This window comes from Oratosquilla oratoria, chromosome 11 (genome assembly GCF_046742065.1).
Source record: "Oratosquilla oratoria isolate Oo_2021 chromosome 11, ASM4674206v1, whole genome shotgun sequence".
Classification (NCBI taxonomy): Eukaryota; Metazoa; Arthropoda; class Malacostraca; order Stomatopoda; family Squillidae; genus Oratosquilla; species Oratosquilla oratoria.
Window position 1 is genome coordinate 24,529,515 of NC_134787.1, and position 12,637 is coordinate 24,542,151.

The following is a 12,637-nucleotide window of genomic DNA, read 5'->3' on the forward strand; positions in this document are numbered from 1 at the left end:
CGAGAGCGAGAAAGAGCGAGAGCGAGAGCGAGAGCGAGAAAGAGCGCGAGCGAGAAAGAGCGAGAGCGAGAAAGAGCGCGAGCGAGAAAGAGCGAGAAAGAGCGAGAGCGAGAAAGAGCGAGAGCGAGAAAGAGCGCGAGCGAGAAAGAGCGCGAGCGAGAAAGAGCGCGAGCGAGAAAGAGCGCGAGCGAGAAAGAGCGCGAGCGAGAAAGAGCGCGAGCGAGAAAGAGCGCGAGCGAGAAAGAGCGCGAGCGAGAAAGAGCGCGAGCGAGAAAGAGCGCGAGCGAGAAAGAGCGCGAGCGAGAAAGAGCGCGAGCGAGAAAGAGCGCGAGCGAGAAAGAGCGCGAGCGAGAAAGAGCGCGAGCGAGAAAGAGCGCGAGCGAGAAAGAGCGCGAGCGAGAAAGAGCGCGAGCGAGAAAGAGCGCGAGCGAGAAAGAGCGCGAGCGAGAAAGAGCGCGAGCGAGAAAGAGCGCGAGCGAGAAAGAGCGCGAGCGAGAAAGAGCGCGAGCGAGAAAGAGCGCGAGCGAGAAAGAGCGCGAGCGAGAAAGAGCGCGAGCGAGAAAGAGCGCGAGCGAGAAAGAGCGCGAGCGAGAAAGAGCGCGAGCGAGAAAGAGCGCGAGCGAGAAAGAGCGCGAGCGAGAAAGAGCGCGAGCGAGCGCGAGAAAAAGCGAGAAGGAGCGACAAAGATCCAGAAAGTGCGACAAAGAATGACTAACAGGTTGTGATGGAAAATATTCTATTCCCCTTCAGGTGATATGGATGTTTTTTGTTTTTCCAAAGGAGCCAGTCAGATTTCCCATGGATGGAAAATGTGACTAGTTGTGGAAGCTCTTGACTCGATTTCCTGGTAGCCCACAAAAGATCCCCTCTCCTTCACCTGCTCATTCATTTTTTTACCATTATGACGTGCAGTTCTTCCTGCATTTCTGTAGACATGTTGCAATAGAACTTTGCATTGACTTGCAGTATAGAAAAAATTAAGTTGCTCCTCACTTGTGTGCTTGGTAGAAATGTATTCATGGTTTAAAGGATTTACTAGGTGCTAATGTTTATTAGATATGTCAAGTGATAGTACCGACATGGAATCTTTAGTTTTTGCCAATAGTCCTTTTTCTTGAAACTAGAGAGATTTTATTGGGAACATTTGCAATTTGCACGAAATTAGATTTTCATCTCTAAAGGTCCTGCCAATGACTGCCTTGAAAAGCAAGTTGTATTGATGCCTTGCCTTTCTTGTACAGAGACTTGCAGAAGACCTGACAGATGAGACTTTATTGATAAAAGTTCTTCACAGAATGGAAAAGAAAGGTGTGTAGTTACAGAAAAGGTAACAAGAATTGTGTTCATATTTGTGTATCCACATGTAAACTGACCCATCAATTGCAGAAAGAGGCATGTATCAAATAGGTAAACATTAGAATTAGTAAATGCAAACAATACAGGTAGATAAAGTAAACAAACAAATATGAAGAGATGTAGTCCACTTGGCGCATGAACAACTTTCCACAACCGACGACCGCCATTGCTCCTTGGGGGCTCATCATTTGTGTTGTATATAAGAGGTCGCACGCCCCTTGACGCTCTGAGAGAGGATGGTGCTAAACAGGCTGCTGTGGAAACTGGGCCCATTGCATGAGCATATCCATGCTTACTGCAAAGGCACTGGCACAGGAAACAGTATAGCAACACTCCTCAATGCTGTCAGTGGAACACCGTCCATTGTGGTCTTTTTGGATTTGGAAAAGGCGTTTGAGCTGGCCAGTCCACTTGTGATATTAGACACCCTTGCTCGCAAGGGCGTAAAAGGCAAGCCGCTTTCTTGGATTGCCGACTATATCAGTCACCGGTCTGCGAAAGTACGCTTTCAAGGTCACATATCAGAGGCCAGAATGTTGGAGAATGGCACTCCACAGGGGGGGGGGGGGGTCCTCAGCCCCACTCTGTTCAATGTGCTCGTCTCCAACATTCTGGAACTACCTCTACCACAGGGGTGCAAGGTCATCTGCTATGCAGATGACATTGCGCTCTTAATTACTGGGAAACGGCAGTGCTTCAACTGGGCCCAACGCTGTTTAAGCACTGGCGACGGAATGTAGCAGGTTGGGGTTAAAGATCTCCCCTACAAAGTCGAAAGCTATGGCACTGAGACTCAGGACAGAGGGGAAGCACCTCACCATCCAGGACCTTAGGCTGGACTGGGTTCACCAGTATCAGTACCTGGGGGTCTGGATTGATGAGAGGCTCACCTTTCAGAGGGAACTTACCTATCTCAAGGAGAGACTGAAGGCAAGAACCACAGTTATGAGAGCAATGACGGGGAAGGCACTCTGTGCCACGCATCTGGTCCTTCGCACATTCTATGTGCACGCAGTCCGCAGTCTGGTGGACTACGCTGCCCCAGCTCTCATAAATGTGGCGACTGCCAAGCTTGAAGACCTGGAGCCTTGCCAAAATGCCGCAGCAAGGATTATCCTAGGAGCTCAACCTTGGACTAAGATCGTTAACCTCCGAATGGAGGCTTCGTTGCCTTCATTAACATCACGGGTCAGAAGGCTGGAGGTCGACTTTCTTGCCAAGTTGGTCCAGAGCCCCAGGATAACTGAGCCGAGTCAGAGCCTTGTGACAGCTCTGGGACGGTTGGGTACTTTTATCCACTCCGATACCTGGCTGGCACAGGCGGCAGGGATCCTGGACTCCTTCAAGCTCACCAGCACTCTCCTTGAGAAAAGTAGGGACTCTCCACATCCAGAGTTCAAGCCCCCACCACCATGGCTGTCGATACCTGCAACTTTCGTTGTCACAAAGCTTCCCAATAAGAAGAAGTTATGTGACCAGGAGAGTACGAGAGCAGGCCCTACAAGGCGTCCGCGCACTGTCGAGACCTGGAACGGCGGTCTATTACACGGATGGCTCCGTAGACCCCAACAGGCCTCGCAGTGCGGGGGCTGCTTTTGTGACGGATGGTTTGACCTACGGCAGGAGAGTATCTGATCATGCGTCCACTCTCCAAGCTGAGGCCATAGCGGTCCAAGGAGCGTTAGAGCATGCTCTAATATCTCGAGCTGGTCCTGTGGTGATCCACACGGATTCACAGTCCTTGCTAGGCAGTTTAGAATCGATACAGCCCAGCGACAATGTACGCCTACTGACCTCCATCCTAGCACTCCTGCTGAAGCTGCATCAGCAAGGCAGGAGTGTTACGCTCAACTGGGTGCCAAGCCACGTAGGCGTCCCAGGTAATGAGTTAGCCGACGCCGCAGCAGAAGCGGCGCGCAAAAGACCTGAAGTCGATGTTGTCGTCCCTCTCAGCAGAAATCAGTTGCGTCTACGCACCAGGGCTCTTAACCAGGTACAACGGTTCCTCGAGCACAGACTGGAGGCAGAGGTGTCAATGAGGGCGAGGTGGTACAGGGCAGTCACAGACTACGAGCCCCTTGTACTTCCTCGCTCCACACCTAGAAAAGTGGAAACTCTGCTCTTCCGTCTGCGGCTGGAGGACCGTTGTTTCTGGGAAATCAAGACCAATTCCACACCTGAAGAGAAGATGCCGCCATTGCAGCCACCCCGAAGCCACCTTGAACCACTACCTCAAGCATTGCCCCGCAACTGCTTTTCTGAAGAGAGGGCCTCCGACAACATCTGAGGGTCTTGTGCGCCGCCTATGCAGCCACTTAAGTCAGTTTGAATTGCGTCGGCTGGTGGAGTGTCAGCCCCCCCCTTTAAATATTATACATACATGTCTGTTCGGAAGGGTGAATTCATAGCGATGTGCATTCGTATATTGCATACGTATGCACATCTAATGTATGTATGAGTGTGTGACCAAGGCCACACGCTCATACATTGAATCACCCCCCCCCCTTTTTATTTCAATATATATGCTTATTGTCAGGAAGGGTGTATTCATGGTGATGTGCATACGCATATTGCATGCGTATGCACATCCAATGTACGTACGAGTGTGTGGCCATGGTCACCCACACTCGTACATTGGATCACCCCCCTCCCCTTTTCTTACATTATAATTACGAAGATGTCACCACCTACCATCAATTCAGTTATATTGAGAAGGGTGCATTCACGGAGATGTGCATGCGCATTCTTATGCGTGTGCACATCTTGTGAATGTATGAGTGTGTGTGGCTGGGCCCCCCACATACTCGTATATACAATCACCCACCAAACGGGCTCACACCTAAAGCCCGTGGGAGCCTCTCTCCCAAATTAAACACACACACACAAACACACCTTGACGCTCCACCACTCCAACACAGCCTTGTCTACAAGTCACACTCTCTCTGTCCCTCCTCTCTCTCTCTCCCGGTAAGACCTGATAGTTACTAGTGGTACCGTTTTGTTTGGGTCAACTATCGGCAGTAACGCACCTCGTTTAGCATTTAGCCTGAAGGTTGGATGGCGACCTTTGGTAGAGTTCATCATACCTTTGAACCAAGTGATGTTCTTTGCTTTCTTTTTTTCCGCTGACGACAGGCGGCCCAGCATTGGGAGCCTAGAAGTTAATGTTGATATTGGTAATGTTTCTTCTCATTTCTTTCCCATTTATTGAGTATAGCCTTAAAGAAGTACATTTGCGTTTGGGCATTGCAGTCATGCAAGGTCTGCCACCTGCCCACATCTTCGTCGCCATTGTTGCGATTGGTCTGTTTCTTCGCTCAATCCCTGGAGTGCAAGGGGCGGACGATTTCCAACCTTCGTATGGATCAAGTACCGTCGACATTCACTTGTTTCATACATGATATACGTACAAGAAGGATGGGGTAGGCAGGCAGAGAGACATACAGAGGGACACAAAAGACTCCACAGATAAATAGATGGACACGTGCATAGACAAGAGGGACGCAGAGCAGGGACCTCCCTAGTCTCATGGTTATTGGGATATGTTCTTCCAGTCGATCACCTGGTGGTTCCTGTGTCAACACTGCTGGGCCATCCATCGGACTTTGCTCTTCCTGAGGGCGAAGTGCTAACTCCAGTCCTGCCCGAGGAAGCTAGCGAAAATGCTCCAGTCGACAAGAGCCTTTCGCCGCTTTCGAACAACGACTAGGTGTGTATTCCCACATACAATTACGAGATTCCAAACATGTCTATAGAGTAAACAGAATTCAGTACTCGCACTCCGAAATAAACCATTATTTCATTCGAGGAAGTCAAACCAACGACTGGTGCCTGTAAGTGGTGGCACAAACATGCGGACAGCAAAGCCTTCCATTTTCAAAACCCCATGAAGACAACCTTATTTATCTGGTATTTGTGGTTAGATTCCTTGGGACCAGTCTTCAATACAAGCTATCAAAGACAAGACTAATATAAAACTACTGCACTCTGGTCATTCGAGGCATTCCACAGGAGTGATTTCTGTGTGTGCACACACACTGTGGGTGTTTTGGTACAGCCCACGTGTATGACTGCACACGTGATCTTGTATACATTGATCCATTCTTTTACAGTTCCGAGTATCAAATGTGTAACCCTATTCGTGGTGAAGTCATCAAATTCTTGTTGGCTCTACAAGAGGCCAAGAAGGGACAGAACTACAATCGCCTCATCCAACTGTGCAACCGCAAATCAAGCGCAGGCGCCATTGACACCAACATTCGATTCCTTGGCTAAATCTTCACTCGAGATGACGGCAAAAATTCTACATTACATATTCCAAACTAAACTTTAGTTGTCTGCAAGTTACCTAAATATTTGTTCTTGACAAACGTTACTCTAAAGGCTGAGGCCAAATAAAGTATCTTTAAAAATTGTCATATTCTTGTTTTACGTGCGAGCACGATTTCTCTGTGCATACTTCTTGATTCAAACCTTAAGTTGCTAAGTTACTACCCTTTTAGGAATACAACCAAATTTTGAATTAAACGATTGTTGCAAATTTTGAATATCCACATGTGCATGACATCAGCACTTTCCAGTAGTTATCATAAACTGGAAGTACATAACTAATGACCTGCAGAATCAAATAACATTTAAATTTTCTTCATACCAGTGTCAGTTTTACAACGTTAAACTAAAGTGGCTTCGCATACTGCAGTGTAGTGTGCAAGGGATATGTTGAAAAAGTTCTTTACATAAAAATTTTATTCTCCAACACTGCAACAAGTTAACAGCAATAAGTTAGGTATATACAGGTAATAGACCAACAGTACTGGACGGATAGAGGGCGATATTTGGTTAGGTGTAGATTTACATTCCCAAGGTTGGCAATTGCTGCCCCATCAATAAGAACTTCGACCTGGACGTTTGAATTAATTTTAACAACTTTACGACGATTGTCTGGGTCAGCATCTAATGCGACGAGTCTGAAAAGATATTTTATCAAAATAAAACAAGTTATTTCTAGAAAAATTCAGCAAGGATCTATATCAATGCACCTAACTTTTGAAACATTTTTCTTGAGAACCGATCGAAAGGTTCAGAAACTTTAAAACTTACCAGATGCACGCTGTCGCTCATTCGTGGAATCTTAGGAGATTTGGGCTCTGTTGGCTAGTTACGTATGAAAACTTTGAAATCTAGATATACTGAATTTTACAGTAGGTGATCGATAACCTCTAATTTACAAAACTGAAAGACAGGTAAGAACATTGAGGGCTACGGAGCCAATGAAGTGTGAGGTAACGGGCAGTGGGAGACCCAAGCACATGTGATTTTGGTGGTTGTAATTTTAGCGGTTGTAGATAGTCAAATTTAAATTTCGCTAGTTAAATTGGTGGGCACTACACAACTTACCGACACTGCTGTCTCTTGCCATCAGTGTCCGACTTTTATTCTCAATTTCAACCGCCCACAGCCACTGTATAGTGGCTAAAACTCCTCGTCTGTGCCTACTGGCTTTAGGCCGTGGAAAGATCACTTAGGTTGGTATTTGGTTCCTTACCTGTTGCACCGGATTTAGATTTTGAAAAAAGTGCCGGGGTTGCGATTGTAGGGATCTGGATTAGGGTTGGGGTTGTAGGGATCTGGATTAGGGTTGGGGTTGTAGGGATCTGGATTAGGGTTGGGGTTGTATGGATCTGGATTAGGGTTGGGGTTGTAGGGATCTGGATTAGGGTTGGGGTTGTAGGGATCTGGATTAGGGTTCGGGTTGTAGGGATCTGGATTAGGGTTGGGGTTGTAGGGATCTGGATTAGGGTTGGGGTTGTAGGGATCTGGATTAGGGTTGGGGTTGTAGGGATCTGGATTAGGGTTGGGGTTGTAGGGATCTGGATTAGGGTTGGGGTTGTAGGGATCTGGATTAGGGTTGGGGTTGTAGGGATCTGGATTAGGGTTGGGGTTGTAGGGGTCTGGATTAGGATTGGGGTTGTAGGGGTCTGGATTAGGATTGGGGTTGGGGTTGTAGGGGCCTGGATTAGGATTGGGGTTGTAGGGGCCTGGAATAGGATTGGGGTTGTAGGGGTCTGGAATAGGATTGGGGTTGTAGGGGTCTGGAATAGGATTGGGGTTGTAGGGGTCTGGAATAGGATTGGGGTTGTAGGGGTCTGGATTAGGATTGGGGTTGTAGGGGTCTGGATTAGGATTGGGGTTGTAGGGGTCTGGATTAGGATTGGGGTTGTAGGGGTCTGGATTAGGACTGGGGTTGCAAGGGTCGGAGCTGGTGTACGTAGAGCCTTGTCCGAAGGTGATGTAGGGCGTGGTCAGACATTCCGTGCCGGTAGTCTCTTTCCAGTGGTTCAAGTCAAGACGCGGGATATGGGAGCAGGATCGTTGGGAGTTCCTAACGAGGAAACAAGAACCTGGTGTATTCGCATGTACTCTACATATAGCAGGGTACTGTCGCTTAGTGTTCCAAGTATCAATCATGGACTGATAGGCAGTTGAAATTGTGGTCTTTTAAGGCTGACGTCAGGAATTTACTGGATTCTAAAAAATTATAGTTAGTGCGAAAAGGTGATGGGTCAACCTTCCAGAGGCGCCCCGTAGTAGGAATAACTACGTACCATAGTATGTGCTTCTGCAAGAAGACACGGGGTTGGATGACCGGTGTGTCCGTGAACTGACATAGGATGGTAGCCAAACTGGTAACGCGAATGGCGTTCAACTGATCTGGTTACCAAAATAAAGAGTTCAAATTCTCGTTTTAAAATTATTTAAATTTGCACATTTAGTTGACAAGTTATCTTAAAATGCACCACGGGAAGTATATTTTTCTCGCAAAATGACTAGACAATCTTGCAGCCGTTTTCAAGCAAACATGACATACATTCTTAGTGCTGCAGTAATTGCCCAACAAGTTACAATTGTCAGGGAACAAGAGACTTTTCCCTCCCACTTACTTTCAGGAAAGCTTCCGGCTTCTTTCTCGTGTTCAAAGAAGAACCGATCTCCGTACTTGAGTTTCCTGAACTGTTCAGCCAGGATACAGGAGAAAACGGGCCCGACCAGAGCACCTGGGGATTTCGTCTCTGACAAGCCTCCGGAGAAGAGATCGATGTCGTGCACAGATCTGGGAGGAAAATGTCCGCCTCGGTCAGTCAAGGACACGTGCAAGTAGTGGACACGTTTTGAGCAAATTTTCAACTAATCCTGGCTCATTCTAGCACGATTGCACACGTGAACAAGAATCTAGATAGAACAGGTCCAACGTCTGAATCGGGTGTAATCGCCTGAATTAGTCTAAGACTAGGAAAACGTGGCTAGACTATTCGGTTACTACCTTCATCATTGCCTGGACCACCAGAACATTCTTAACCAACGTAAGACATTGTAATGAAATCTGCCAATACCGCTCGAATTATTGTATCAATTTAAACCATTTGTCCCGAGTCCATATCCCTTAGCTAGAATACATTTTATTTTCTATTGGATCAGTGATGGTGGGCCTCCGGTGGCTGGACACTGCATACGTAGGTGCCCGCCATTGGTCCCTGTGATTCACCATGCTCTTGGATCATGTGTTGGACTTTTAATCGACAGCTATTTCTCTCCCGGAAGAGCTCAGCTCATACATTACCTATCTATGGGTAATTCTGTGACTTTACACGCACACCCAACTCCCCGCCCACGAGAGTTGGAGTAACGACCCACACCGCAGCGAAACTGAAATTATTTTCGCCCTAGGCGGAATTCGAACTCGGACCGCCGTGGTGGCGGCCGGGAACTAACCACTGCGCCATCGAGAGTATGCACGCGCGCGATGCCACTTACGCGTAGAGTTTGGCGAGCTTGTCGACCACTTCCGGCGCCATGACGTTGGCATCGCGCAGATCTTGGAAGGAATTGAAGCCTTGGCCGAAGCACAGCTCCCTCCAGCGGTTGTAACCCGGCAGGCCGTGGTCGCGCCCTCGCTGGAACGGGGTCGTGTTATTAGGTTACACAGGTCAGGTCATGCAGAAGAAATGTTACATTTCGTTGTCGATAACTAACACTTTTACCCTTGGCGATACAGTCGCGCAGCTGCCACGAGTGACTTGCTCACGAACTTTGACAATATTTTAATATACAGCCTAAAGCTACTGGGTGGAGAGCTGCCTGAATACGAGTCTTTGCTTGAAAGGCTAAAGACTGGATAGGGAAATTCAATCTTTACTTTCAAAATTGCTGTAAGTAATTTTTAATCGCTTTAAACAAGTATACTAGGCATCAAACATCAGCTGGGATTTTCTAAATCGAACCAGACTAAAACTAACACCGATTGAGCACCGCTATATACAACGAGAGCTATATCGTTGCCTAGTGACGACATTCTTGTTCTATCTAAACCATATTTAGAACAGTTTACGAGGTCCAGGAACAGTTACCTGGATGTTGAGAGCTGCCAGGTCGAGACCGATGGACCCACGCCTGAAGAGGAGGTTGGTGAGGGCCGGGTCCAGGAAACTGTCGTATTTGTTGGCGGGCGAGGCGGCCAGACCCCGGAGGAGGGCAGAGATGCGAGTCGACCGAGAGCACACAGCCTTCGCGTTAAAGAAGTTGTCTCCAAGGAAGAGATCCCGACCCTCGCCTCTCAGCGTACCAACCACTAAAGAGTGACCGAACCTGCAATGAAGAACTACGCGGGTTAAATGCAAGAACAGGCGAGCTCTTCGTAAGAAAAATACTTTATGAGCATACCTGTCAAGTCTTACGTTTTTTGCGCACGACTTGCGTAATTTCTACGATTTTCAAGTCTTACGGTGCAAGTTGAAAATGCTAAGCTATTTCCACATGCGATGTGTTTTTTAACGCGTTTTAAACAATGAAATAAATTCCCCTTTAAGTGTTCATACTGCGTCATGTATTTACACCGTTTTCATTCTGCATTTTATAAACTAAAATATTGAACAAAAACTTATGGTTTAATTACCGTTTTATACACACACTTGCTGTCTAACGCAAAATGTTACGGTAAGACATCACAGCAGCTTAACAGGTATGCCCGAGGCACGGAAGGTGCAACCAGGGAGAGACTGAAGGTATACGAAATATATAAAAGTACATCGAGCCTCGGTATCGAAGGTGGACCTCCAGTGCGAGGACCTGAAGAGCCTCACCTCAATGCCGCTGCCCCGAACGAGTTGATTATTGTGGCGTCGATTGTGGGATCGTACTTAGAGTTCCCAGAGCTGGCAAGGCCACGACGTTTCATCAGGTCGGTCCCCAAAACGATGGGCAACCATTCGTCGTACGTGATATGTTGGAGCAACGCCCCAACGATTCTTCTGGTCTCCTGAAAATTTAAACCAGTTTTTGGTCCCCGACAATAGTAAGCCCGAGTTACCCTTCATTAGGGAGAACAGATTTCAACTGTACAATCCTATCCAGTTTTGCTTTAAGTTGCGTTATTTTTTATGCGAACAAAGTTGTGCATTACAAAACTACAACTGGACGACACCTTTAGTATGTTTGAGCTTTCAAGCTCTTGTACAAGCATGAAATGGTGACGTCACTCCTAGAACTAGTCTCACTGAACGTGGCCAGGCTTTGTGTTCATATTGTGATGCCAGTTAACTTTTGGATTGTTTTTAATCTCCCAGTAGGTTCTTGTAGTATCCATGATCAACCATTTTTTAACCCGACGTCTGCCAGCAACCTGTCAGCCTACCTGGTAGAGTTTCTCGTCGTCCCAGTGAGGATTAATTTGACCGAGCGTATGCACAATACCGTTGTGGACTCTGAGGAAGAGGGTGTGCATAGACGCCAGGCCGGGCTGCTCCGTCACGCGAGAGTCTCCTGCAACCAAACAAGAGAAAAATGAAGACCGTCTGCCAAGTTTGTTTGGCCGTATCAGCTACCACCTGTCGTTAAACCTCACGTTATGCCAAACCCAACTATGGGTATCTGCTTGTGGTTGTGGTGGCGATCCTGCGGGATTGAGATTCCAACTCCCGGTCTTCAAGTTTCCCTCGGCATCACAACGATTACCTTCCAGTTTGCCAACAACGCTCTGATCACTCCTCCCACCCTCCACCCCTCTAACATTGAAACCCCCTTTCCCCTGCCCAAGGACCACCCCACCCCCCTCCTTCCCTGACCTCCCCTCGAATTCGTTGCTATACTCAAATTACAACACGTAGAATACGCAGAGAGACCCGTTAAAAAAAGTACAGGCGTGTGGGGGATGAACCCTCGTATGGTACGTATTGTTTTGGCCTAGTACCTGCCCGAAAGTTGAAACCATATTTGTTGAAAGTGGCGGGCAGGAGCGGACCGTCTGCTATCGGGCAGCGTGACGTCACATCGGGGTTTTCAGAGTCTGTGAAGACTCGATGTTTGCCACCCTTGCCACGTAGATCATTCTGTTCCTCCTTGCTGGACCCGTAGACTTGAGAGCCGTCTATATACGAGGTGATCTGGTTGGACTGCTCCCTGAAAACTGGAGAACCGGTTAGCTCATTTCACCTTGCAGACATTCCAATGGACGCAAATGTAACGAGACTGATGTAACAATCTGCGAAAGGCATACGAATAGGAAAATCAAGCCAGGAAATGGCAAAAAGTCTGCAAACCAACGAAAGCTAATCGTTAAAAAGCAGCTTCAGGAGCAAATGTAGAATATCCTCGCCAGGGTAAGAAACCGTGCAGAGACTGCGACGACCCGGGAGGTACGAGGGAGGAAGGAGAGAGAATGGATGAGCGATCCCGCGTGTACGACCAAGACACAAACTCTGCCAATTACTTACTATATTGGCAGGAAGTGATGGGTGCCGTGATGGACCGGGCGAACTGGATGCAGTTTCTGTTGTGCGCCCTGGACAAGGCATCCTCCGGATTGAGCGTGTCGATCGGGAAGCACAAAGGATTTCCACGGTCCACGCCGCAGCAGTCAAGGGGTCCGCCCCCTGGTGAAGAAGCAAGTAGGGGGTGGTCACGCTTTAACACGCGAGAGGCCTGCTCACAGACCAATAGGTCCTTCATAGGGTGGGCAGTATTTCACCCAAGGTCCACAAGATCGAGAGATACTGTAAACAGACTTACCATCCTTCTCGGCCTCGGGGATGTGGATGAGGTCGTGGTCGAGGAACTGGCCCCACTGCATGACTAAGAGGCTGATCAGAGACTCCCTCTCGTTGCTCGAACTCGTGTGCAAGGCGAGGCTCACGTCACGGGGATTGGGCAGAGGGGCGCCGGAGATGCCAGTCAAGCGAGGGGCTCCGACCACTGGAGGATAAAATTGAGAAGTCAATGTGTGAATACG

General features: G+C 48.0%; 1 protein-coding gene across 1 annotated transcript; it reads right to left on the reverse strand.

Moving 5' to 3' along the window:
* Window positions 1-6,084: 6,084 nt before the first annotated feature.
* Window positions 6,085-12,600, reverse strand: LOC143029676 (salivary peroxidase/catechol oxidase-like; the record flags this gene model as incomplete). Its single annotated transcript, XM_076192494.1, is given in 11 exon segments — window positions 6,085-6,323; window positions 6,902-7,738; window positions 7,962-8,067; window positions 8,298-8,467; window positions 9,169-9,308; window positions 9,762-9,999; window positions 10,494-10,669; window positions 11,045-11,172; window positions 11,600-11,815; window positions 12,123-12,281; window positions 12,418-12,600. Coding segments are annotated over 10 exon segments (2,339 nt in total), but the record flags the coding sequence as incomplete, so codon positions are not given.
* Between the last annotated feature and the right edge of the window lie 37 nt (window positions 12,601-12,637).